This window comes from Microtus oregoni, unplaced genomic scaffold (genome assembly GCF_018167655.1).
Source record: "Microtus oregoni isolate MIOR12 unplaced genomic scaffold, Mior012 000033F_ref0000390, whole genome shotgun sequence".
NCBI lineage: Eukaryota > Metazoa > Chordata > Mammalia > Rodentia > Cricetidae > Microtus > Microtus oregoni.
The window spans coordinates 11,602,282-11,629,664 of NW_024543092.1; the positions used below are offsets into that span (position 1 = coordinate 11,602,282).

Sequence of the window (27,383 nt, forward strand, 5' to 3'; positions counted from 1 at the left end):
CATATGCAACCACACACTCCATCCTATTCGCCATATCTCAGTTACAGATACGGTTACCATCCTCCCAGGGTTATTCTATGCACACACTACATGCTTCCAGCCAGCAAGAAGACCGAATCAAACAGAAAGAGAGACAAACAGAGACAGATTGGAGCCTGGCACCCAGCACATAGGCACATCAGGAAAAAGCGGCCTGTGGCTTAGTCTGCATTTGTTGCAAACCTAGTCCTCCTGGGGGTGGGGACATGGCTGCCGGAGAGCCCTCTGCTCCCTCACACCCCCTGCAGCGAATCCCAGCAGCAAAGAGCAGGAAAGTTAAGTTCAGGGAAGCGGTGCTTAGGGCGCGCTCGCGCTGTGATGTTTCCAGCAGTGCCTGAAAGCAGCAGCCCCCCGGTAGGCGGCTTCCAGCAGGTTTGCGGTGTCTAAGATCAGGGAAGACCAGAATGTAAAGTTGGAGAACCCGGGAGTGGCGGGGTGCGCTCGCTGGAGTTGGGTCACCTGGGCTCTGCAGGATCGCTCTGCCCCCGGGCAGGGCCAGGGCCAGTGCTCACGCCAAGGGTACCTGCGCTGCATCGCCTCTAACTGCGGGCTCTGCTTTTTTTCTTCCAGGTGGCCCGTCCGCTGCTGAGCCTTCTGCGTGCGCGGGGAGCCTCTCTGTGCCTGGCCGGCTGCAACTAACCATGACCATGACCCTCCACACCAAAGCCTCGGGAATGGCCTTGCTGCATCAGATCCAAGGAAACGAGCTGGAGCCCCTCAACCGCCCGCAGCTCAAAATGCCCCTGGAGAGGGCCCTGGGCGAGGTGTATGTGGACGGCAGCAAGCCCGCCGTGTTCAACTACCCCGAGAGTGCCGCCTACGAGTTCAACGCTGCCGCCGCCGCCGCTGCCTCCGCGCCGGTCTATGGCCAGTCGGGCATCGCCTATGGCCCCGGGTCCGAGGCTGCCGCCTTCGGTGCCAGCAGCCTGGGGGCTTTTCCCCAGCTCAACAGCGTGTCGCCGAGTCCGCTGATGCTACTGCACCCGCCGCCGCCGCAGTTGTCGCCCTTCCTGCACCCGCACGGCCAGCAGGTGCCCTACTACCTGGAGAATGAGCCTAGCGCCTACGCCGCCGTGCGCGACCCCGGCCCTCCCGCCTTCTACAGGTACCCGCTCCACGTCGGGTTGGCCGCCGTGCCAGGGCTGACTCGGGGAGGGAGCAAGAGAGGGGGAAACATCACGGGCCACAGATCGCCCCCTCCCACTCCTCGGGGAAGTCAGGAAGGATTCTCTGCGCAGCCTGCCTTCTCTCCTTGGGCAGCTTTAAACCGATAACAGTAACAACAGCAAGAACAGTATTCTCTTCCCGCAGTTTCTGTAGGAGAGGCAGATTCAAAAGGCCCGTGTTTCCTAACTACACAACCACTAGAAAAACAGTCCAAAGAAGTTATTTCTGGGAGAACACCCCAAAGCGAATAAACCCCACGTGGCCAGGGGGTTTGTGCAAGGGCCTCCTTTATTATTTAAAGATGGAGGTGTTTGTGGTTAATGGAGCTCAGGGGTAATTTATTTGTCATTATTTTTAAAAAAATGTTTCAGTGTGTCGGGTTCAATGCTCTTTTATTTAGAGTATTGGACTGAAAATATGCAAGGTATACGCTAGATGATGAGGTTTTTAAGCAGAGGTGCCTACGGATCTTTTTCCCTGTCTTCCCCAGTCCAGGGTTCTAGATTCAGTTCCGGTTGCTCAGAAGAGCTGGTATGGGAGTTGAATGGGTCTCAGCAAGTTTTGATTTCTGGCTGAGTTCGAGTTAGAGTAGACTGCTGGCGTATGACTTCTGACAGCTGGGAATTCATAGGTGTCCCATGTATTTAGAATCTACCACGCAGAGGCAACAGCGCAGTAATACCCTGCAGCTAAGTTTCATGTCTGGTCCAGCTGGCAGAGAACGCTCTGGAGCGGCATGCAGGTTAGCTCCGTCCTGCCCCGCAGGCAGGCACTGTGAAAGAAGCCATGCAGTCCAGGACACGGGGGAATCCAGGGCACAGACTCTCGGTGACCTAAGTGACTACTGTTTTGTGTCTTCAATTTTAGCTTCTCCTAAGAGATTATTATTATTATTATTATTGTTGTTGTTGTTGTCCTTACTTTTGATGTCCCTTTCCTCTCATTTCTCCTTTGCCCCGTGGGCCTGCAGAAGGAGTAGGTGGGTGGGTCTGGTAAACACCCACCTGTAGAGTTGCCTAGGGGTCAACAATCCATGGGACAGGATCGTATACATCTTCTGATGCCCACATGCTGCTGAATCTAAGCTAGCCCACTGTAGCTCCTGGCATTTGGCTCCTGCCTGTGTCCAGACCTTCTGCATTACAAGCCTTGGACCATTTTTTTGATCAGTGTTCTTTGTCCAGATGTATTTACAGCAGAAGAAACAGGACCAACGTGCAGATTGGCCCCAGAGGCTATTGAAGGGTGATTTCTCGGTATAGCCAAACTCACCTCCAACCCACACAGGGAACCAAAGCATCAGATACTGAGGTGGATCCAGGCCCAGATTTCACATTCAGGATGAACAGTGACCAAAACTTTTTTTTTTAATTTTTTGGGTTCAAATTAATCTAACTTGCTTTAATTCAGGGTTAATATGGAAGAGGAAAATGATTTCTTCTTTCGACTTTTTTTCTTCTAAGTCTGAAGAACAAAATCTAGCGATTAAGACTAATTCATCCTTTTTGAATTCCTTGATGTGGAGGAGAGAGTTGGGAAGACGTGAGTCCTGTAACCTTGTGATGGAGTTCCCAAAGTACTTTCTCTTCCATTTAATTTTCAGTTCTTTTATTGCAAATTAATGCCACTGAATTTCAATGGGGACTAATGAGCGGCTCTGTGGCGGGTTATTTACTGCCCTGCTGATAATTACAAAGCGAGCATGGGAAAAAAAAAGAGGGATCACATTTTATTCAACACCGTCCATCATCTCTGTGGCAAAGACTCTCACCACAGAATACCCCATCTTAAACTTTTACTCCAAGTAATATTCAGATACTTAAAAAATACAAAACGACAAGGGATTCTTATAAAAAGTAAAGCAAAGAAAATGTTGCACACAGGTGGAGTTCTGGGTGGAAATTTAGTTTTAGATTTTCTTATTTGGCTCATTTTCTATAACACCTTTGCTGTTTTGCTTGAATTCTGTCTGTTATTACTTAGGGAAAAAGGAAAGTGCCTATGCAAATGTTTCAAGTGGGCATTTATGATAGATTTTTTTTTCTTTCTGAGATTTTCGTTTTTGAATAACTCTGGATTAATAAAAAAAAAAGAAAGAAAGAAAACAGTTGAACAAGCTCTTTTCAAAAATCGTCACTCTTCCTAAGTAGTTCTCAATCATTTGGGGGCTGAAAGCTGAGCTTTGACAAACTGCTTCTCATGGTCCAGAGGACGATGAAGTCAGTTTACCAGGTCCAGGTTCTGAAAACAGAACGAAGCCTAAAAGAATAGTGTTTTAGCGCGCATGAGAACACAGTTTTGGCCGGTTCTGACTTTCTTTGCCTATGGATGCCAGACTCGTGAAAAGTATATTTCTTACTGTGGGTTGAGGTTAAAGAAGTTTGGAAGATACAGATCTAAAATGGACTCAGGAGAAAATAAACCACTTACGCAAGTGGCTGTAGTTTTATTTATGCAAACCCCAAAGCTAATTGGTCTATCTTCACTTTATTTCTCCCGTACATGTTACCTTGGTGTCTGCGGCCCAGCCAGACTAGGATTGACTATTTCTAATGGTGGAATAGGGATACTTTGTGAACTCCCCACCTGGGTGTCCCAGTGGCCATAGGGATGGTCCGGGAATTTGGATGAAGTTTGAATCACTCAACATCTACCTGTTACGGCTACCTTCTCCATTAGCCACAGCATGCAGCCATTTTCAGATATGAGGAGAAGGAGCAGGTAACATTGCTTGGGGCTTGTAATAAAGCAAGAAATGCTGTCACCTGCCAAGATAACTTGTTATTGAGACACGATACGTTTCGATACGTTCATAATAAACAAGTTGTGGTTTTATGGGCAGTGTCTTACTGAAAATTTCATGGAAGTCATTTTATCCAGAATTCGTCTTTAGCTTTTAGCCAGCTTTGAGGATTTCAAAGAAAGTTAAAGATGAAACAGTTATTGTGACCATAATTAAAAAAAATTTTAACATGGATGTTTATTGATGCCCGGATATTATAATTTTAGTTTAGTCAGTATTTCTAAGGGCAGCACACTGGCCACCTTTCTAACAAAATGAAGCCAAAGTTAACAAATGCATGGGCGGACCTTCCACATCAGCCAAACCCCTGGTCCTTTCGAGATGGTGTCTGTATAGTTTGGAGAACTGGTTTGTGTGTGGCGATCACTGAAGACTACTTCTCAGCTTTGAGATGTTCCAGGGAGAGAGTTGAGGGACAGATGTTCAAGTTTCCCATAATTCCTCCCATGCATTCGAATGAGCTGGCCACTTTTTTTCTTTCAGCTATGACATGTTTTAATCATTTAGGTTGTCGCTGACTACCTGACACATCAAACGGATCTAAGAATAGCACCACACACTCTGGAAGCAGCGTATGCTTGGATCTAAAGGGTACCACATCTCTGAACCCCTTTTCTTTTTCTCCGGCCCCGTGCGGCTTGGGCCCATCTAGGAGAGAGCTCTTAGGGGTAACTGTCACTCATTCCCAACTTCTGCCTATATTAACTTGGATCCCATTCCGCAGTTTTTGTTACTTATGCGTTATGAATATACGTATATGTGTGTGTGTGCTGTGAAATTCATAATTTGAGAAAATTCAGGTTGAGCATTTTTGATTTCTTATGCTTTAAAAACTTAGATGGCCGGGGCAGCGGGCAGCAGGGAGGACTACAAAGGATGCCCCTGCACGATGATGAGAACATGGCGCTTTTCTGTCTGAGACGGAACACGTGAAGGCAGTGTGGTGGCCCCACAAGCATGCGGCATTTGCTATTGCCTTACCCACATTGCCTGTCAGTGCGCTTGTGTGCGCTACAGCCAGGGACAGATCCGAGTGGCCAGGGGTTTTGTTAGAAACAGAGTGACGGCAACATGAAATCATCTTTTCCTGCAAGCCAAATCTAGATGGAATCTTTATTACTCCGTGACATTCATTTGCTCGTCATAAAGAAACATGTGTGTTATAGATGCTTTTCTAGAATATCCACAGTCCAAGAGGTCTATAAAAATTTAGTATCAGGAAATTCACAGATCTGAATCACGTTTTTACCAACTCCGTGCAATACGCAGATGAACCCTCTTCTGTCTTCCCTGTGACGTCAGCATTATTTTCGGGTAATTTGGGAAGGTCCAGGATGAGGGAGCAGTGTACCGAGTGCCCCCCCCCCCCCCCCACCTTCTGTCTCAGGAAACTGTGAACGGGGAGAAAGGAGTAAATTAGCTTTTCATTTCAATGTTGAGTTTCGGTTCCTTATTCAGGAAAGGAAAACGTGGAATGGCTATACTTGTTTCGAATCAAAATGCGTACTCCCAGAGAGATTCTAGATAAATCCAAAAAGTAGAGCTGTTTGCACACACACCTAACAGAGTGGAAACATATGGACTTTCACCAAGAGAAGGCAGCAGTTCATCAAAGTTACGAAGAAGTTTTATTTTACAGGTTCGGCTCTTGCAGTGAGCTGGTGGATAATTTTGTTTTGTAAAGAGCTCACTCTTCATCCTACCATCTTACTCCTTAGTGCTGAATGGTCTGGAAGTTAAGGGGACACCTTTATGATACGCTTTGTCTTAGGACTGGGGAAAAAAGGCATATTTGATATGTTCTGTGCTTGGAGAATATTATTAGGAATTCCAGGAAAACATTTGACTTACTTAATCAATAGTGTTTAAAAATAATGTTTACTTATCTATATTTTATTAAAATGTGATGGTTAGAAATATAACTGTTTAGGGTCCAGCTAACAGAATTTTATGTAGTTTATTGAAGCAGTGATTTCAAGTAACATGGTCTAAACACTAAGGTTGTGGTTACCATTTATAATTGATAGGGCAGTGTGGTGGTGACCTAGGATGGCAGTGTGGAAGACGGTGGTAATGACGGTAATGGTGAAGGAGGAAGATGATGATGATGATGATGATGATGATGATGATAGTAACTGTATGGGGCTCCATCTGGATCAGAAGTGTTTTCTGTGTAGCACGGGGATGTTTATCCTACACACACTGAAATCTTCTAATACATTTGATTTATTTTGATTATTTAGCTATAATTTAGAAAAAATTCCAGGGGGCTGGAGAGATGGCTCAGAGGTTAAGAGCACTCACTGGCTGCTCTTCCAGAGGTCCTGAGTTCAATTCCCAGCAACCACATGGTGGCTCACAACCATCTGTAATGAGATATGGTGCCCTCTTCTGACCTATAGAGATATATGTGGTTATAATACTGTATACATAATAAATAAATGAATCTTTAAAAAAAAAGAACAGAAAAAATTCCAATGATATTATCTATCAAATTAATACTTCAGTCCTACTAAGTGCCGTAAACTGCTATGTAGAAATGCCAATCTCCTTCAAGCCATAAACAAATGTGGGGTTCCCCATCCTTTGAATTTTTAAGAGGGACAAATGTTGTTATGTGTTCGTTCCCCCAACTTTTTCCTACTGGGCTCAGTCATCTTTAACAAGGTGGTAGACTTGGTTTTTTTTTTCCCTGTAATTTTCTCATTTTTGGAGTTCCTGGGCCTTGTACATAGAAACACCGTGAAGGTTTGCTTTGTGTTAGTGGCGTTTGTCAAGGAGCGTTCAGATATAGGCGCATTAAAGCGAGCCCTTCAAATTCAGAGCCTTTCTGTGGATCCGGAGAGTGGAGAGGGCCCTCAGCCGTGATTTCATCCAGCTTGGAAGTCGCTCAGCTGTCCCCCCCCTTCTCTTTCTCTCAGCTCTATTCTAGTCCTGCGTTCTGCGGCCTCAGTTCCTTCCTTGACTTCCAAACGCCAGCACATGTAGGGGTCCCGGGAGTGGACTGGGGGTGTTCCGCAGTAGCCAGCAGGCAGCTTTGCTGTTGTTGTTTGAAACTTAGAGGTTTTTTATTTGTTCTAAGACCGCAAAAACAAAATTATTAGCTCTTAGTTTCTCATAACTGATAGCCTCAGTTATTAGGTTAGAAACTGCCCTCTGCACACCAACCCCTTTTCTTCGTCATCTTTTTTTTTTTTAATTTTCAATTCATTCTCATATTTCCTTGTTTTCTTTATCTTCAAATAAGCGAAAATGTCACACTCCCCTTAAACGCTCCCTGGCTTTTCGTGCCATCATCAAGCTTTCCTTTCTTTATGCATCTGTTTATGCTTGGATTTCTCCTTCACCTTTCCTGGCTTATTTCTCTCTAGACCTAGTTCATCTATTATTTTAACGACATTGGAACAGGTCCGGGGACTTCCTCTTTACCATAGGAAAGCCGATAGTTGGTGGATGTGCGTTCGTAACTCAGAAGGTCATGGACTAGATGGAGAATTCCAAAAAGGATCTCCCGTCTCAGCTTTATGGCTAGAAATTTGAAGGAAAACAAGGAAGCCATTTCCACTTAGTTAAGTGGCTTGGGTAGTTTATTTCTTCCTCCATTTGGTTCCCCTCTTCCAAACTGAGAAGAGCGTGGAGGCCATAGAGGCCATACTTTACAAGAAAATACACTTTAGCGTTCCCAGGAAGGCATATGACAGTACTGCCTCTAACAGCCAGGAAATCTTACTGACTGGCAGTTCAAATTCAGCTTTTTCCTTTTCGGTGTGTGTGTGTGTGTGTGTGTGTTGTGTGTGGTGTGTGTATATGTGTGTGGTGTGTGTGTGTGTGTGTGTGTGTGTGTGTATGTGTGTAGGGAGGCAATGTGTATGGCATACAGATAGCTAAAAGTGCCATTTGGGCCATTGTTCTTTGGAGTTCTAGAACCGTGCGCGTCTGTGCAAGGCCTTTATGCTAGTTTTCTGCCTCCACGAAAACACTCATCGGAAAAGCAGTTTGAACCTAACGACAATGCACTTTCCTTATATCAGGAAAGCATTTAAACGGTGCTTTGTGGAGACACTGTCAAACTTTCGCTATTCTCCGTTGTCAGAAATATGATTGATTTTAAAGATATTTTGTGGAGACGGGTTTTTGTTTGGAGGTAGACTTTAGAGTATTTCTGCCGGGATATTTCCAGCAGTTTGGAGTGAGAGGATGCAGTTCCCAGTTTGAGTACAAGATTCAAGTTTTTTCAGAAGGTGTTTTCAGAAGGTGCTTTCTGTTAGGCATTTTAGTCATAGGAAAAAGGATTGTGGGGCCTTGGGAAGTCTCTTTGGTTTCTATACCCAGGATATTTGAGCACTGACGGGTCCAAATAGACACTGGGTCTGATTTACGTCCATTCCCCTCAATCCGCTGTGAAGCTGTCTGTGGCTGTGAGTTGAGAGGCTGATGGTTCGGGGAAAGGATGGAGGCAATTGGGAAGCCTCCGCTGCAGCAGCCTCTTGGGTAAGGCCACGCAGGAAGGACTGGCTGTTTTGATGCCTTCGGAAGTATGTGGAAAGTCTGTGGATCTCTCCTTCCCTAAAGAATGAATACACAAAAAAGGGTCCGGAGGGCACACGGTCAGCCCTCATTTACTATAGATTCAGTCCTTAAAAACTCGCTCATTGGAATTGATCAGAAGCCCCCCCCCCCCCCCCCCCCCCCCAGTCCACAGAGAGGAGGATACTTTCTTAGCCTTTTCCGGCCGTGTGTGGCATGACGAAAACTCGAACTCATCTACTTTGTATCTTCTTTTCTAAGGCTGAACCGACAGACTTTCATATTGCTTCACACTGTAAGTGTGTCCTTTTGGGGGTGTATTAGAGGCAGAGTGTTGGCATTTTTGTCTCTTTTGTTTGTGTTTTTACTGTGTGTGATGCCCCCGGGCACGGCACTGAAGTGCTTTCTAGTGTTTCTTAGTGCCAAAGGCGGCCAGAGATAAGCTGTGTTTAGCTGTAACTTGTACTGTGGTTGACTGAGTTCGATGTTAATGAATCAACAGTTTATATTGTTTTAAGCCGAAACACACATACAGTAAGGTTTTGTGTTGATCGGTTGGTAAACTGTGACCAGAATCTTCCAGAAACCCAGCCTGTTTTCTTCTCAGAGAGCAAGGGTTTAGTACCCATTAACCGTGCATTCACGGTGACGTCACAGAACGTATCTACTGGGAATAATTAAGGATATAATGAAAACACGTGCTTGGGAGCCAGGCCGCCTGTGTCTGCCTTCGGCCTCGACTCTTGTCTAGTTGGGATCTTTGGCAAGTCACTTAATTGTGTGCCAAGGTATAGCCATGTGGAAGATGCCAATCAGAACAGGAACTACATATTTGGGATGTTGTGAAGACTGAGTTCATAGATGCCTAGTGCTCGAGATGTGAGCTTGCCATGTGCCTGTGGTTTTGCGCCAGCCTTTTAATTTATTTCTCCCCACTTCCTCTCCCACTCTTTTTCCCCCCTCTCCACCCCCTTTTTGCTGAGGCAGGCTCTCACTCTATAGCCAAGGCTGTCCTTGAGTTCATAGACTTCCTAAACCCGGGAACCACCAACCCCGGCAATATTTATTCCTTCTTTAAAAGGAGGTTGAGCGATATCCATCAGCAAAGAAGAGAGGGGCTCTCTGTGAGCCCATGGTGCTTATCGCTTCCTTCTCTTTAATTTGCCTACAAGGAACCAGCTTTAATGCCCCATTGTGATGAGAAGTTGAAGTTTTCCAACCAGAAGGAAGCAGGAAGCTAATATTTCTTGAAATGCCCGGGATATGCCAGGTACTATGTTGGCAGAGAACAAAGCAAGCAACAGCCTCCAAATAAGTGAGAAGCATTCAGTCGATAAGGAGGAGGGCAAGGCCTTAGATCTGGTGGGGTGAAGCAATCCCAGAGAGGGAAGGGTGAGGTGAGGGTGAGCCACTTGTGGGGGAAGCTGTCACATGCTAGGCAGGGAGGATGTTCTTCTATTAGTTGGGGCCAAGGGGCATGTCTAAGCATCTACAGTGGTAGCTTGATACTGCTGGTGGCCTCAGGGAATGGAGGACGAGATGTAGAAATTACTCAGGCCTGGGTCTTCTCTCAGAGGTTCTGATCGTTGCTCTGAGGTGAAAGCTAAGATAGACAGATAAAAAAAACAACAACAATGTACAGCTCCATAGGGCTTTTCTAGTTAGTTGTCCCTTGTCTTGCAGTTTTCTTGACTGTCTGCACTACCCACCCCCACCCTTCAAACCACTTCACATGCACGGGCTCTCTAGTGCAGTCCTGGAGATGGAGATGTGGAGGTGGTGGCAATGTTCCTGGTGGCCTCCATGGTTTTGTTATGCTTGAAACTGTGAACCAAACTGATTCAAATGATTCCCTGGGGAGCCTGTCCTCCAGTGTGGATGCCTGAGGCAGGGCAGAGAGGGTGCTGAGGACAAACGTAACTGCCGCACCCCTTTCTCCTCCTCCTCTTTCCAAAACTGAAATGGAGGCGAGGCAATTTTGGTTGATGTAGACACAAAGAAGAACAGAAGGGTGTGGGCTTTTGCCACAGGATAGCTAGATGAAATTAGGAAATAACCTAAAATCATGGGTATAAACCCACACATCCGGTTCTCTTGAATGATCTGGATTTTGCTCGGTGGTTAGATAGTTTAATGTGATGGAAGCCCTTCCATCACCCCACTCTCCCTGCCGCCCCAGTAGGGTTCTCTTCCATTTAGGCCTGTCAGAGAGTTACCAGGATGTTTGTGGTGGATATAACCTCCAGAACCTGCAATTAAATTCACATCGGTGTCTAAAAAAATCGAGCTGTGCCTCTGGAAAGTTCCTGAAAGTGGTTTTTATTTCAAATATAAAGATCTCACCATGATAATGAACTCACAGATAAGATTATCACACAGCTAGCTTACGGTAGCTTCTCCAACAGCCACGTCTCCGCTTGCAAACTCTGTCCATTGCAGTGAGCTTCCGTACGGATGGAATGGCCATTTCAAAGCCATGCAGCTTCAATTAGGGTTGCCCAGGCTCGCCATCAACTCCATTTGTATGTACTTGTCCACAACAAAGGAAAAAAAAAAAAAAACCCGGCTAAGTAGAAACTGGAAGAACAATGAGCTTTCTCTGGTTATCATTTCTGATGGATAGGAATCACGATTTATAAAATCAAACTAGCTCCCCCACTCAATCTATGGAATTCAACCTTATTTGAATAAGTCTGTGTTTGCCATTAGGAAGTAATTTTATCCAGGGACCCAGAAACTTGAGAAAACTTCCGTTTCTTGAGATGTTTATAGTGACCGACTATGATGGGCATAAAGGTAGTGCCAGTCAGTTTGTGGTATGCCTTTAAACACAGACATGGCAGTTCTTCCCATATGCCTCTTGGCATCACTGTCTGCTTTTTTGTTTATGGCTGGTCCTTCTTTATTGCGGTTGGAGATACCGGTCTTTCCACTTCAGAATTTAGGTTTGCTTATCTGATTGGTCTTCCCCAGCTTAAGTACCTCAGTGCTTCCTCAAAGGTCACATTCTAAGTGGGGTGACAGTCAGACCCTTGCCATTTCATTCCAGTCAGTCTCCTATGATTGCTCTCAGATGCTCTCGTCCAAAGCCAAGCACTCCTCGCCTCTTCTTTGTTAGGATCCTAGTACTGGGAAGTCAAAGCTCCTCTCAAATGCTGCCTCTGTCTAGTGTGCTTTACAGTATCTGTGGTTAACAATATTTTACCTCTTTGTTACCTTTATTGTGGTATCTATGGATTTTCTTTCATTTGACTCTAAAGAAATTGGTCTCTTCTGTTTGTATCATCAATTACAGCAATTTCATAGATATCCTTAATTAACTCATAGATGTATTCACTCAACAAACTCCATTGTGTTTTGATCTAGTCCTGAATCCTATGGCAGGTACAAAGATTTGACACATTGTTCTCAAGGGTTTTATAGTCAGGGAGGCAAATAAGAGTCTACAAAGAAATGACAGTGGACTAAGAATCCCACTAGAGGTTCTGTGGAGAGCATTAACAAAGAGTCAGTTTACAGTCCTAGCTCACTGAGGCAGAGGTCACAGAAGGGTTGACTGAGCAAGGGATACTCGTCTGGGGGTCTTGAAGAATGAGGATGCAGCCAGGAGCTGGGCAAGGCTGTGAGCAGACCTGAGCTTGACTTGCTCAGGCAGTTCATCCTTGCAATCCCATCCCATGGAACTGCAAATACATAGCCAAATTGTTTCATTGGAAAAAAAAGTGAACGTAAATTGTTAAGACTCAAAGTTATGAATAATAATATTACCAGCTTGTGTGCTTGGGGGGTTTCAAGCATAGTGTACCGACACCTTGTTGATTAATTTACAGAGATGATCTTGTTTAATTTTTATGCCAGCCCTCATAACCAGTACAATTATTGTTCTCATTTATGGATGAAGGAACTAAATTTCAAAGAGGGTCACGGAACCAGAACTAGAGAACCAGGGAAGCAAAGTCTAAAAGATGAAGCTGAAACCTTAAACGGCCAGAATTCTTTGTGGAAAAAGAGTCGGGATGCCTTCTGCCAGCGATCAAATCTCTGGCCTATTGGTCTCTTAGATTATTGGCAATGTCTTTATTTTTTGACTGTGACAATGCTTTCATCTTTGACTGTGTCCTCAGGCTGCTGCCTTCATTTTATGGGAAGTGGCTATTTTTATGATTCTTACTAAAACGTGTATTTAAACAATTTTCCATTAAGTAGGGGGATGTTTTCTCTTCTACTATCAGAAGGAGCTATTAAATGTTATCCTAACAGTGCTTGCTGATAGCAACCTTATTAATTTCTTTGCATGTGAACTCAATCTGAGAATCTGAAATTGGGTTGGAGTTACGGTGTTCTTTTGGTCCAGTCCTCTGTCCACGTTTATAAGATCATAAAGCCATAGTGTTTTTAATCTAGAGGAGAGGCTAGCCAATGCTCTGCTTTTAGCCTTTTTGCTTTTGTGGAGATGAGACCTCAGCTTCTCAGCATTTTAACCTGAAGAGAGACCTTAGACATGATTTCTTTCTACTCTTTCATTTTCTGGATGAAGAAAATGAAGTCCCGAGAGGCAAAGTGACTTTCCGCAAGGTTCTCAGACTGGGAGAGCATAGTCAGGGCTTTGCTGAAGATCGACTCCCGTCCTCTCCCTCACACTTAAAAGACAGAAGCACAGTCAGTCCCATCCACCCGGGGACACTGACTGCATCTGAGTTAATTGTTGTAGTTCAGGCATTTGCAATGGAAGCTTAACAAAAACAAAATGGAATGAGGGAATGGTTGATTCTGGTTGCTAAGAAATTAACATGATGGCTGAAGCAAGTGTACTGGCTGCACCTGCCCAGACTGTCCATCTGTTTAATTGGTCCATGGTCCATGCGAGCAATGCTAACCTCTGTTTGGAGTTCAGCTTTAGCTCCACGGTGGAGACGCATCTCCTATACTTATGTTTAGATTGTTTTCTCTCTGCCCTAATTATTATATTGTTTACTTTTGATTGAAGATTACCTTCCTTGTTTTCTCTTTTTTTTTTCCTGTTTCCAAAGCTTAAAGGTTAGGCATTACCTTGCCAGATTTCTCTAGAGCCTCAGATTGACTCTCTTCAGATTTCAAGAGTGGTTGGATGCTGTTTTAACTCTTTTCTTACCGATGCAAGGAGCTCACATGAGGTCATTTTAGAAATGACAGAATTGAAGGACACAGGTTGTTGCTGCTGAAATTCTGTGTCTTCTCGGAGACTAATTTATAAGCTTAGTGCTGACTTTGTCCTGCTTCCTATGAACATTTTCCCTCTGTAGTTGAATGTTGTCCCAGGAAATGAACTGTAAATTTCATAAGCACAACAATGGATGGAGCCACATGCGAGGTGTGGAATTAGGATTCCCAATAGATGGTCAGCACATTTATTGTGGCTGGTGGTTTTATAACTACAAAACAAAATGACAGCTTGCTCTGTGGGAATTTATATTTACCCAGATAGGGTCTAGAATTAAGGAGGTGAACAACGGTTTTTTCACTTTAACGGTTTTTTAAGAAGTTAAGGAATTATTAGAACTGTCAGTTAAAGTATTTGAAAAGGCATCAGCCACCATTTTACACTTCACAGCACTGTGAAGCGAGCAAGTGCGAATTGAATATGCTTTTATTGGCACTGTATATCTCTGTGTGTAAACACGAGCCTGTTTGAGGGAGAAGATGCCCCATGGACTTCTTTACATTGGTTTTTATGTTTCCTTTTCCCTTTGTGAACAATTGTAGGTCAATAAGTATTTTCTTCTGTTTTGAAAAACTTCTGTCACTATCTTTTCAGTAGTGTGACTTTCACTAGGGAAGCACATCTATTCTTGTGATATTTTGAGAGGTCCTTGTCCTGCACTCTAAGGCGGTCCCTGGACATAAGTGATACTGGGTGTAAGACTGTCAGGTGGATGACAACTTATAAGTCAATCCTTCTCTATGGAAGGTGATCATTTAATCTTGGAGTCAAAGTCTTTCCTCTCTCCTCTCCTCTCCCTTCCTTCTGAGAATGTTGCACTCACATAATCCAAGGTAGCTTTGACCTTACTCTATAGTCAATCATGACCTTGACTTTCTGATTCTCACGCCTCGACCTTCCCAGTGTTGTGAACTCAGGCAGTTGCCACCACACTTATGTCGTGCAGCGCTGACGATTAAACCTCATGCTTGCTAGGCAAGCCGTCTTCCAGTTGAGCTCCCGCTCCAGATGCTAGACCACAGCTTTCTGATGAGCTCTAGCAAATGCTAACATTGGCAGATAGAGGGGAGCGGAGAAAGCTTACTGAAATCCAGGTGCCTCATGGAACTTCCCTACCAACAGATGAAGAATCTTCTTTTTGGTAACTATGGTGGTCTCAATGAAGAGTGTCTCCCATAGACACGGTACTTGAGCCCTAGGTTTGCAGTTGGTGGCTCTCTTTGGGGAGGTGGTTCAGCCTCATTAGTAGAAGTTTGTCAATGTGGGCGTATAGGTTTTGAGAGTACACAGACATTCTCTCTCGGTCTTGTGCCGTGAAGATGTGTGCTCTCAGTTTCCCTCTCCCACCGTTCCCGATACTTTCTGTCACGCCTCCGTGTCACCATGGACTCTTAAACCTCTGAAATGATAGGTGAAAATAAAATCTTTCTTCCATACACTGCTTTTGATCATGGTGTTTTTTTTTTTTTCACAACAGTAGGGTAATTAATACAGTGAGTTGCGCTGGGTGGATCAGGAGATGAAGCCCTCTACCGCCCAGGTCACTACAGGAAACAGGTAAATGTTAATTTAATGGGACAAACTACTGGTCCAGGTGTACGCTCTTGTCGCTCCAGTGGGAGTTGGTCTCTTGAGGAGAAAATAATGAGTAAGCCCGTGATCATCAACGTTTTCTACTGTTGAGAGCTCAAGGATGTAATTGCGGCGGGCCCCACCCATCTTTACTGCCTTCCTTAAACGTGTCATATTTGGGGCTTCCAGATCAAATGCAAGCTGCAATTTCAGATAAGTAACGAATAACTTGTAAATTATGCCTCATGTGACAATTTGTTAAAAATTTGTTTTCTAAATCTGAAATTCAAATTTGACCATTGCCTTGCATTTTATTTATTATCTTATTGGGATAATCTGGCAACCTTTCTTGAGTGGCCTGTTCATTGTGTTTGGGCTTTGAAGCCCCAGGGACAGCTTCTCTGTCAGACAGAACTTTCTAGTTATTATACAGATGTCACTTGTCCTCTTCTATCTGAGTCTGTGGAAGCACACTGATAAAGAAGTTCTCACTCATGTTTTTTTGAAATTGATATTGACCAGGAGAGTGACTGTAGGTCTAGATCAAGCATGGACTATGCCATTATTTAGATAATGATAAATCTTGATAAATATGTATTTTGATAATTATAAAAATAAATGAAGTATAAGGAAAATATTACAAGATATATGGGGGAGAAAGCAAAGGACAGGGATTGGTAAAGAGGCCTTGCTTGTAATTGTGAATGTCTCTGAGCACTATAGAAACAATGTTTCTTTCTGTAGTCACAGGGTGATTCTCTTAATTTTGTGGCATTATAGAACTTCAGAAATAGGGGCTCAGAAAGCAAGTCTCAAAAAATTTCCCTAAAATAAGAAAGTTTAGGAAGGATCACACATTCCTCTCAATGAGGCGTGGATGAGCCCTGCACTCCCGGCTTCCACCTGTCTGTTCAGTTTGCCGCACTTTGAGTTTGTTGGCTTCTGGCAGGAAAACTTGAGCTTGACCGTGGCTTGAGAGGTAGGTGGCTTGCTATTTGAGGGGCTGCATGTGTGCATACAGGCGCGGAAGCACAGGGCAGCTCCTGTGAAGAGTGGGGTTTGGAGGGAAACCAAGGACACAGTCTAAGATAGCGATCTTTGGAGTACAGACCCCATTAACTGTCGTTGTGTGGTTTTCTAGGGTTGCTTCTCTGAAATCCTCTTGATGAAAACACAGAGAAAAGGAACTGGAGAGTTCCTGAGCCCTCTGAGATATCTCCTTTTACCCTGATCTAATGCAAGGGTACTAAAGGGTTCCCAGAAGCACATTCCAGGATGTTTCTGGGAAATGAAGTTGGCACAAGGCTGGAAGTATGCCATCCAGGGTTTCCAGGTGCTTAGAATACGTGTGGCCTTAGCTCTCAGAAACCCAGCCCAGTGGGCTACCAGATGAATTATTGGCCCCCAGTGCGAGCTGCATTCAAAGAAAACACCGGGGATGGGGAAGAGCGTGAAATCCAAGATTTCTGGTTGAGTTTGTTTCTTGACTCGGTAACTAGGAGAAACAACTAATAGGACAACCAGAGAATTTCTGACCCAGCACAATGTTTGCTTTGAGTATTATGTATAAGAGAAATAAGAACATAGAATGTTAACATTGATTTTCCTCTGAGCCAGGTCAAACAGAATAGAGGAAGTGGAGGCTGGGAGTCTATGCTCTTGCACCAGGAGACCTCCTGCTGCTTCCAGTACCACTGTGTGGACAAACCCATCGGAGGATGCTATCTAGAAATGAGAAGGTTTTCAGATTCAGAAACCTGCTAAGTTGGGAGCTGGGACAATCTGTGCTGGGGGTCAGCAACATGGTTGTTCCTCAAGTCGTCAGCCAGCTTTACCTGCTGCCTAACTTGTTCCTCAGGCTCCAAAAACCCTTGTTTTATTAAATTTGTTGACTCCCTGGGTACTGCATGGCACTTTTGCTCTTATTTATTGGAGAGTTATTAAAGTAACTGTTAACAACCAGGTGTACAAGGAGCAGCAGAGCCTGTCTGACAAGCCCCCACTTCATCCAGTTGAAGTTGTCACGTCTCCAGCTTGCTTCAATGGGTGGCTGGCTGACTCAGTTTGTTCATTCATGCTTTCAGCACAGATTAACTATTTACTGTATGCTAGGCATGGTTCTAAGTCCTGTAAAAGAAACTCTGAAGAAAGCTAGAAGAAAGGATGACCCAAAGAAAAAAGGAAAAAGGGAAGGTTTTTGTAGGTTTGAAATAGTCTTAGCTTCCTGAACTCCACCACCAATGACTGAGGAGAAGGTTGGAAGGAAAGATGAGCTGAGAGATCAAACCCGCAATAGCCTAACCCAGGGACCACAGCACTGATGTGTGCACAGGATGCTGGAGAAGAGGACAGATCAAGTATGATGCCAAACACACAGAGATTCTTTCACACAGAACAGCTATCTCACTATGGCAAGGCCGAATCTTACCATAATCCCAGACCAGCTTTGGTGACACCTGTGGGTAGGTGCAAAGGCCTCTTTCAGCTGTGGACCCTGGCACTAGACTTTCCTGGTTACTCCTTCTTGATTTTCCCACTGTCTCTACCAAGAGTCAAGCTCAGAGGGGAAATCAGGTTTCGCTGCTGATACAATAACAAAAGCAATCCCGCTTAATTCTCAGAAGACACAGTGAGGCGCTTTGGTGTAACCAGGAAATGTCTGCAGATGGTGCTATCTGGAGACACAGGAACACACACTGCATGCTATACAGATGTCATAGTGAGCGAAGGTTGGGCTGATGTGCGTGGGCTGATGTGCGTGAGACACCTTGTGAGGGGCAGGAATCCTCCAACCTGTTTGAGGCTTGGACTTGCAACGACTATCTCTCTAACTTAGGATGCCATACAATGTTACTTTCTAGAACATCTCAGCCGCCTTCTAGGTTCGTGTCCCCAGGGCTCCATGTGTACTTAGCAGTCTGGCAACCAAAGAACTGCCATTTCTCACATGGCATGCCTTGACTCTTCCCGCCAGGACGTGTGAGCTCAGAGCCCTCCTCAGCCGTTCAGACTTCTGGCATCATTCAGACCCATGGCGACACCGTCCTACAGCGTCACCTAATAGCCACCCTCGCTGCATGACACTACACAGTTTCTCAGGCTTCGGATCCACTGGACAGTGGGGTCCTGTATTGGGGGCAGCCAGTTATTTGAATTTATTTCAGTGGTATTCTATTCAATTAGATTACGCGTACCTAGCTCTGTGATCCTTTAAATGATAACAGTTATCTTGAGAGGTTAGATAGTAAATCTTCCCCAACAAGTGCTCCATGGCCTTCTTGAGTTCCCCACAGGCAAGGGAAGATGATAGAGAACCCAGAGCTTGGAGTTCTTGTGGGCCACTCCCATTTAGCGGGACTGTCCAAAGAACTCCCTATCAGTCTTTAGGACAAGTCGCTAAGCACTTGACTTGGATTTTCTTCCCACCTTCCTCATGCCATCCCTCCTGCTGGTTTTATTTTCCTTTCCTCTTGCCTCCTATTAGAAAAGCAAGCAGCGTGAGAGTCAGTCCTGTTAGCAGTTGGTAACTAGGGGATGGTTCTTCTTGACAGTTACCTTTGTTGGCATGGGTGTTGCCATCATTATCGGACAAGTAACGAGAAGACTTCACTGTGACACTCCAAACCTCCCCTCCAAACCTCTCTTTTGCACTTTGGTGCTCTTAGGAAAGAATTCTGAGAAATGGGCTGTACCCTCATGGGACTCGTTGAATGAATTCTAGCTGGCCGCAGCTGTTCCTGCTGGTCTGAGCCATGGGAGAGAGAGTCTCAGTTACACACGCTTGGTGCCAGAAGGCATTTAGGGAGCACAGTTGTAATCTCTCATTTTAAAGAGAAAATCAGGTTTAGGGAGGTCTGCTTATGCCATTCAGCTGTTACTGGGTGGATTTCTGTCTAGAGCATGACGGTTCTGACTCGGTCTACAGGCTTGTCACCGCAGCACATGGCCCTCCTTGCTCCATCCTGAAGTTTGTCACTGCTGCGGCTGTGCCTTCTCCAGTGTCATAAGCTTCCCAAATGATTTTTTTTTTTGTAACCAAAAATTCCCACTTGCAATTCTGGACGTGTTTGTGTGAACTTTTCTATGATGACACATTGATTCTCTCTCTCCACGGTGGGATCATAAATAAAATGGTTTATAGCTCATCCTCAAAAGCAGGCAGGAGGCCAGTGCTTAAAAGGGGCTTTTTTGGGTCCTTGGTGCTGTGTGTTTAAGTACGATGCTCGAGGACTCTGCCTGTGTGTGCTCCCCAAGGCAGAGGATGGGCTCTGTCTCTTTTGTATCCTCTGACCTTCAAGCACCCTCTCCTTTTTGTTCACTCTTTATTTCTGTCCATTTCTGGCTGATCAGGAATAGCTGTTCACTCAGCACTGGGCAAAGGTGAGTGACTTTCTCAGTAATCCAACCCGTGCATGAATTTATTCTTCTGACATATGTCACGTTACCTGTGAAAATTAGGCTGGAAATCAGACTTTTTCCTCTTTGAGAAAGAAGGTGTGGAGTCGAATTGCAGCTCTCCCTCCCTCTCTCTTTCCCTCTTTTGTGTCCTCTGCATACCCTGTTTTTTGCCTCTTTGGGCTTCTGGACCTCCCCATTCATTAGCGCTTGTAGCAGATTGGTGTGAGCGAGAAAGGACAGGTGATGAGACTCAAATTGGGTCATTTGGTTACACATTAGTAAGTGACAAAAGATAAAAACGATATTGAGCAAATGGGATTCTTTTTCAGGGACTTGAGACCAGGCTACTCCTGTTTCCCATTAGTGTAGAAAATGAACGCTTGCTTGTATTTTGGGGTGAAGACATTTTTCTTAAGTGAGTGGGAAAACCTCTTGACATTTCATAAAAAGCCTCGCTTTTGAGTGGAGAATGCTAATGTTCTTTGTGCATAAAGAACTTTAGAACTCTTACCTGGAGCATTAGTGATACACCCGTTTTCATTTGCCTGTGAGTTAAAATAGGTATTTTCCAAACTGGGTGTAGTGGGAATGTCTGGTATTCTAACACTTAGGAGGCTGAGACAGGAGGATTGCCATGAATCTAAGGCCAGCCTCAGCTATATACTCTGTACCAGGTCATCCAGGGTTACACTGAAAACCTTTGTCTCAAAAAAAAATATATATGAAATAAAACAAAAAAGAGCTGAAATCACATTTTTAGGAAAAAACTGAAACATTTGTCAATCCATCTTAGCTCACTAACTCCATTTTCATGGAACTCAATAGAGTTTTTCAACCTTTGCTCTGGAAATTAACATTTTCCTCTCAAGACGTATTATTGACCTTGTGGCAAGTAATTACAGGCAATTACTGCGGGGATTTATGAGTCTATGGATGAGTTCCGAGGCGATGACCTTGTTCGCAGATGTGAGATCTTTGTCTTTGGCTTGCAAGGCCTTTGGGTGGAGCTCCCAAGAACGGAGATCTGTGGAGGAGCCTGGGCCCCTGGATTCCGACTGCACTGGTCCTTAGTTCCAGAGTTCACTGACTGTATGACTGACGAGTAGCCTCATCTCTGTGTTCCCTTGCTTCCGAAGCAATTGTGGTTAGATTAATATTGCCATCCTAGTGGTTCTAAGAGGAGTATGGACTAAAGTAGTGATTGCCACAACCATTTATATAGAATGAAAATCTGCTTGCCTACTGGACCAATTCATTTTATCCTGTTAGACAGAGACAATTGGGTTTACTAGGAGTCTAAGGAGGGGACTGGACTGAAGGATGGCTTCCATCACCAGGAAGTTTCCTCTCTTGAAGACACTTTTGTCTGCCCCTTTTAGGGAAGAGTTTCTGCTATGTTTGTAGCTAAAAGATAATAATTTAAAAATAAGTTAAACTCGTCTCACTTAGAGGATTTTATTGCTGTGAAGAGACACCATGACCACAGCAACTCTTACAAATAAACATTTAATTAGGTGGCTGGCTTACAGCTTCAGAGGTTCAGTCCATTATCATCATGGTGGGAAACATGACAGCATGCAGGCAGATGTGGTGCTGGTTGCATCTTGATATGCAGGCCACAGGAAGTCGACTGAGACACTGGGCAGTATCCTGAGCATAGGAAACCTCAATATCTGTGCCCACAGTGACACACTTCCTCCAATAAGGCTATGCCCATTCCAACAAAACCACACCTCCACCACCTATGAGATCATGGGCTCAATTACATTCAAACAACCACATTAATTAGATAATGAATCAAAAGATAGCTAAATGTTCACTGCCTAGACAAACAGTGTAAAGAGCTAGAATCACTTCTAAAAAAGTGAATAGGACCTATTTGTCATGCAGAAAATAATTTATAACTTGCTTATTTCAAAACACAATTATCATTGCTTTGGGTGATGTTTCCCAGACTAAACTCAGGACCCATTTGTATGATAAGAGCGGCAGGGCTGCATCCCCAGCACCCCGGCCGCTTGCTAGTTTATGCCCGAAATAACAACACACAAACTGTATTCATTTAAACACTGCTTGGCCCTTTTAGCTCTAGCCCTTACTGGCTAATTCTGATATCCCGATCAACCCATCTCTAATAATCTGTGAGCACCGGTCTTACCGGGAAGATTCTAGCCTACATCCATCATGGGTCAGAGCTTCATCGTATGTGTCTGCCCGGGAGCTGGGAGCATGGCGTCTCTCTGAGGCGTCTGCTCCCGAGAGGAGAGCTGTCGAGTCTGAGCTCACTTCCTCTTTCTCCCAGCATTCTGTTCTGTTTATTCCTCCCACCTATGTTTTAACCTATCAGGGCCAGCCAAGCAGTTTCTTATTTTTTTTTAACCAATGACCTTCCTCCATCACCCATTGAACTTGAATTCATCTAAAAATGAAGTTTGAGATTTTCCTTTCCAGACTTTTAGTTTAGATAGCGTCCACTCTCATTGACTTTTTCAAATAAAATTTATTTACTTTTGAGGAAACCAAAGAGAACTAGGCCTGATGACATCTTCCTGTAATCCCAGCATTCAGGAAGATTGTCATATGTTCAAGGCCAGCCTGGAACTACAATGAGAAGCCATGTATCAAAAAATATGTCAAAATCTAAATATACAATTGCACATAGATTAGATACACACCCAAGATACATTCTCATTTTTGTCAGAAATCACCTTTGGTTCATGACCATCTACATGAATATTTAAGTGAAAGGGGAACACAAGAGACCATATGCAGTTTGATTCACATGTTTGTCACAAATAAATGTCAATACTTGGTTTTTCATTGCTTTGATACGGTCATCTGTTACAGCAATAGCCTTAACCATGTCACTAATAAATTGTTTTAATCTTTATGAATTGCTATATTAAGTGAGTTTTTCTTGGTTAATTTCCAGTGCAAAGAAATGCAGGTGCATGTCCTTTTTTCATTTCTGTTGCTAGTGTGGTTTGAAGGAGAATGGTTTCCATGGCTTCACAGATTTGAAGACTTCATCGCCAGAGAGTGGCACTATTTGAAAGGATTAGGAGGTGTGGCCTTGCTGGAGAAAGTGCGTCACTTTGAGGTTTCAAAACACCCATTCCAGCTGGACGATGGTGGCCCATGCCTTTAATCCCAGCACTCGGGAGGCAGAGGCAGGCAGATCTCTGTGAGTTCAAGGCCAGCCTGATCAGCAGAGTTATTTCTAGGACAGTCTCTAAGTTTCTAAGCCTCCAAGCCCAGAGTCTCTCTCCCGTTGTAAACCTCTCAGCTACCATGACTACCATGTGCTGCTGCGGTCTCTGCCCTGAAGATGATCAACTAAACCTCAATTGGATGCTTTCCTTTTTGAGAGTTGCCTTGATTATGGCATCCCTTCACAGCAATAGAGCATACAATAGTTGCCGTGACAAACCCTGACAGAAAGCACCATAGATGAGGAAAGAACTTATTTAGCCTGTAATTTCAAATTACAGTCTATTAGTTCAAGGAAGTCAAGGCAGGAGCTCGAGCAGCTGGCCACATCACATCCACAGTTAAGAGCGAAGAGAGAATAAACTTGCCCTTGCTTGCCTGTGTGCTTGCTTGCACTCACTCAGCTAACTTTCTCCTTTCTTACATGGTTTAGGACCCTCTACCTAGAGAATGGTGCCACCCATAGTGGACTGTGTCTTCTATATCAATTAACAATAGAGACAATTCTTCATAGATAAACTCATAGGCTAACTTGTTCTAGATAATTACCCATTAAGACTTTCTCCTAGAGAGGAGGTGCCTAGCTTCACCGCAGCTTGATGTCCCATGGTTGACTGATATACATGGAAGGCCTGCACCTTTTTCAAGGGAAGTGAGAGGAAGTAGTTTGGGGGGGGGCTAGGAGGAGAAGAGGGAGGGGAAACTGTGATAGGGCTGGGAAAGAATTGATTAATTAATAAAGATCTTTTCTCCTTGGTTATGTCAAGTTGGTAGTTAAAATTAATCAGCATAAGGTATTGTAAATTGGTGGGTGATAAACTATATAGAGAATACAGCACCTATATCCTTGGAAAGCTTGTATCCATTTACAAAACAATACATACAAAATGGAACTCTTACTCATTCCACAACCATCTGCTGAATGCCTGCTACATATCAATATCATACAGATACCAGGAGCAACAAGGACTATAGTGATGTCTTTTTCCTGGAGATTAATAGTGAATATACGGTTATACAAAGATTGTGCAGATTCCAGAGTGGTTATATATCAGCTATTATATCCAAGCATTGAGAAATCAGTGACTGCGCCTATAGAAACCCTAGTTTTCACTCAGGAACATTTGTCCTTTGGTCAAGATAGAAGGAAATGTGAACAAAGATCAAAATATTCTCACTAGGTATAGGAAAGGTGATAATGCAAAATTAGCCACCACACAAGGGCTGGAGAGGCACATGGCCAACAAATTGATTAATGATGAATCACTTCCATTTGTTTTATGGTACAATGAATTTTAGTGTAAAGTCTTTAGGGCAGGATGTCCATGGGCTTGAGGAGGAATGTGTACAGTCAAGATTATAAGACCATTCTGTACCTGTAAAGAATACTTTCCTGGGTACCACTATCCCAAAAGATTAAGAAGCCCTTTGGTAGCTGATGAGGGCACAGCTCATCATACTGTGCTGGACATTTATGTGATATAGGGTGCAGTGGGCATGGAATTGGAAAGGTGTGAAACAAGACTCACTGTGACTCCACATTCATTCAGGTTACAAAATCTGTGTGTCAAACACCAAGGATGAGCTGTGAGTCTGTAGCAAGTAAGGTGACTACAGTATCGGCCATACTAAAGTCAATGGCTATGGGAGGAAACACATAGTTAGGACACCCACAAGTATGGGCTCCTCGAATCCATGACTTATTTACACATGTGTCCGTTCAACACTTCTCTGTGCTAACCTCTTCCCCAAGTAGCAGGATACATGAAGTTCACATTTCAAGGGGAAAAACAACGACAAAATAAACAGGCTTAGATGAGGTTGGTTGTGGAGAGGTTAAGTTCTGTCAAGAAACAAATTAGCAAAAGGGTAGAAAGTAGGAGGAAGCCTGGTGTGGAGGGGCTGAGAAATTAGCTGTGGGAAGGAAATGGGTGCTGACCTATAAGGGAGGAAAACGTCCCATTGGAGGGTGTGGGCATGTGAAAATGTGAAGTGGTGGCCCAGCTAAATCAGCCTGGTGACACCTGAGGCTGGGCAAACAAGGGAATGTGTGCTGTAAGAGATGATCAGGGGATAGATTGCATTAGTACTTTCACACCTTGAGAAGACCTTGTCTTCTGGACTGGTGAGGACCCACTAAATGTCTGAATAAGGAAGGGTAAAGTCCTGCCATCTAGAGGGTGACTCAAGGTCTGTGGAAAAAGGACGGGTGGATCATGAGCTCCTTGGACGGAAACAAGCTTGAACCCGGAAGGGCCTGTACCTCATTGCTTCTCAGAAGTGTGGTGCTCTGGATAGAGGAATCAGCAGGTTTCTTTGCCTTAGCAGATCCTAGGACCACATGGAAGGTAGAAGGAGGAGCTGGCTTTCTGAAAAAGACTTGGGGTGAATTTATAGGCATTACACTTGAGATTCAAGGCATACTGAAGAGTGAACAAAAATAAGCAATTCTCCCTTTGGATCTGAAGCCTAGCAGAGGGTGTGTGAGGGCAATGGGGATGACCACACACATCTGAGTTCTTATAAAGAGCAAACGTTGGCTGGGAATAGAAAAGTACCGAGCGAAGAGCCCTGAGTACTGCCATTTAGAAGCCTGGCTGAGGAAGACCAAGTCACCAAGGGTGCAGAGATGTGGTGGTTGAAGCTAGTGTTTAAGGAGGTGAAGAGAGGCAGTGAGGACATTCAGTAAAGGAAACATTCAGTCAAGGAGACGGTGTGATCTGGAGTGCTCAGGACAGGTCTTCTGGATGATGTGAAACTGTAACTAGTTTCCTGGGGAGATGAAAGCATGAGATGGAGGATGAGCCGTTCCTCAGAGGTGGATGCGATACCATCTTGTTTAAGAACAAAAGACAGTAGTGCTCATTAAATCAGGGAAATCGAGAACTTGGGCTGGTTTTTTTCTAATGATTTTTTTTTAACTTGCCTTTTCCCAGTTGTAGCTCCCCTAAGAACACAGGGAGAAACTTGAGAGTTTTGCTTATATGCATTTTAGAATGTTAGTTGTTCTAAAACTGATCTATGGCTTCTTTAAAAGTAGCAATTCATGCATATATGCTATAATAAATGACTGAAAGATGAATGTAGTGTTTTGCAACAATTCATTGTGAAGCAGTTGGCAGGATGAATTTGAGTAACAATGGAATACAAATAATTATTAATTATAGTTCAAACTTTATTATTGATCTCTCAGTCATGAATGACAGAAAACAAGGAATAGAAAAGAAAGGCTGGAGTATATTGAAGATCAAATGGACTAAGTATGATGGGTAAGACACAAAAGGGGTATCTAGTAGGCATTTTTCAGGGCCTACTGTACGTCAGCTAAAATTGCAATAAAATAAGACATGATTTGATTCATATTGGAGCTTACTATTTATGAAGGAAATGTACCCTTATCAGTTGCAACTCACCTGTACCACTGGAAACCATGAGGGGTGCTGTGAGGAGAAAGAGGGGGGATTTTGAGTACACATAATGTTGGGGAATGGCTTCAGTGGGGAAATATGAAGTTAGTTTAATAACATTAAATTAAACTATATTCTGAAGAGAGGACATTTGTTTCCAAACATTTCTTCGAGACTCTAAGCTTTCAACATTAACCAAATGCTAGTCTAGCGGAGCAATAATGATTTTGGATAGCTGGTGCCATTATTTGTGGTTGGAAGAATAGCAGTGTTTGATTGCACTGAGCTTCAAACTTTTGATTAGTGACAATCTTTTCAAGTGAGATTCTTTTATTATGTGCCACTTTTCTCGATTCAAGAGAGCCTATTCTCTGGACTATGTGTAAATATGTCTAAATTTTTCTTTTAATTATGTGGATTGTATCATATTGTCAGTGGCATACCCTCTTGAAAGTACTGAGAAATCAATCAATATAATGAAAGTGCAGCCAGATCAAGGCAGGTGGCTTTCTGATTTCCATAGGTGAATGATGCCACCTCTTCTTCCTCCTCCTCCTAGTCTCTGTCTTCAACAGATCTCTTGCTTCTGCTCACTTTATTTGCCAGTATTCTGTTCTTTAATCACGTGTGTCCCTTATAATTGCAATGCTTTCAAGATTGCCTGATTATTCATCGAGGAAGGCTATTGTAAGAAAAAAGCTGTTTTTTAAAAATTGTGTTAAATAATTGATTTATCTTTTAATTACAACAAAACCAAGGCCCAAAGACTTGGATAGAGTTTGCAAAGTTTCCATCTAGGAAGGCAGAATCTAAAGATCTTTTGAATATGAAAATGGTAAGAACAATTAATTTTGATTTTGTGAAAATAAAGGAAACCAAGGTGGGGGCAAGACCTCTGAGGCTGAGGGAGGAAAAGATTGATGTCCACATAGCTGACACACTTTCTACCAAGGAGGCGTGAGGCTGATGATGGGAGATCTGGGTGATAGGTGCAGTGGACTAAAGCTGGGTCATCACTAGAAGAAAGGGGCAGGGCTAGGACCTGTCACAAGGCTTCTCT

At 43.8% G+C, this 27,383-nt stretch overlaps 1 protein-coding gene across 3 annotated transcripts in view; it reads left to right on the forward strand.

Annotated features, from left to right (window-relative positions):
• Positions 1-680: 680 nt before the first annotated feature.
• Esr1 (estrogen receptor 1) overlaps positions 681-27,383 on the forward strand; it is a 256,296-nt gene continuing 229,593 nt past the window's right edge. For all 3 annotated transcript variants that reach the window (XM_041680332.1, XM_041680333.1, XM_041680334.1), the window contains exon 1: positions 681-1,144. In XM_041680332.1, coding sequence (XP_041536266.1) covers positions 681-1,144 — 464 coding nt within the window. The remainder of the gene's footprint in view (positions 1,145-27,383) is intronic.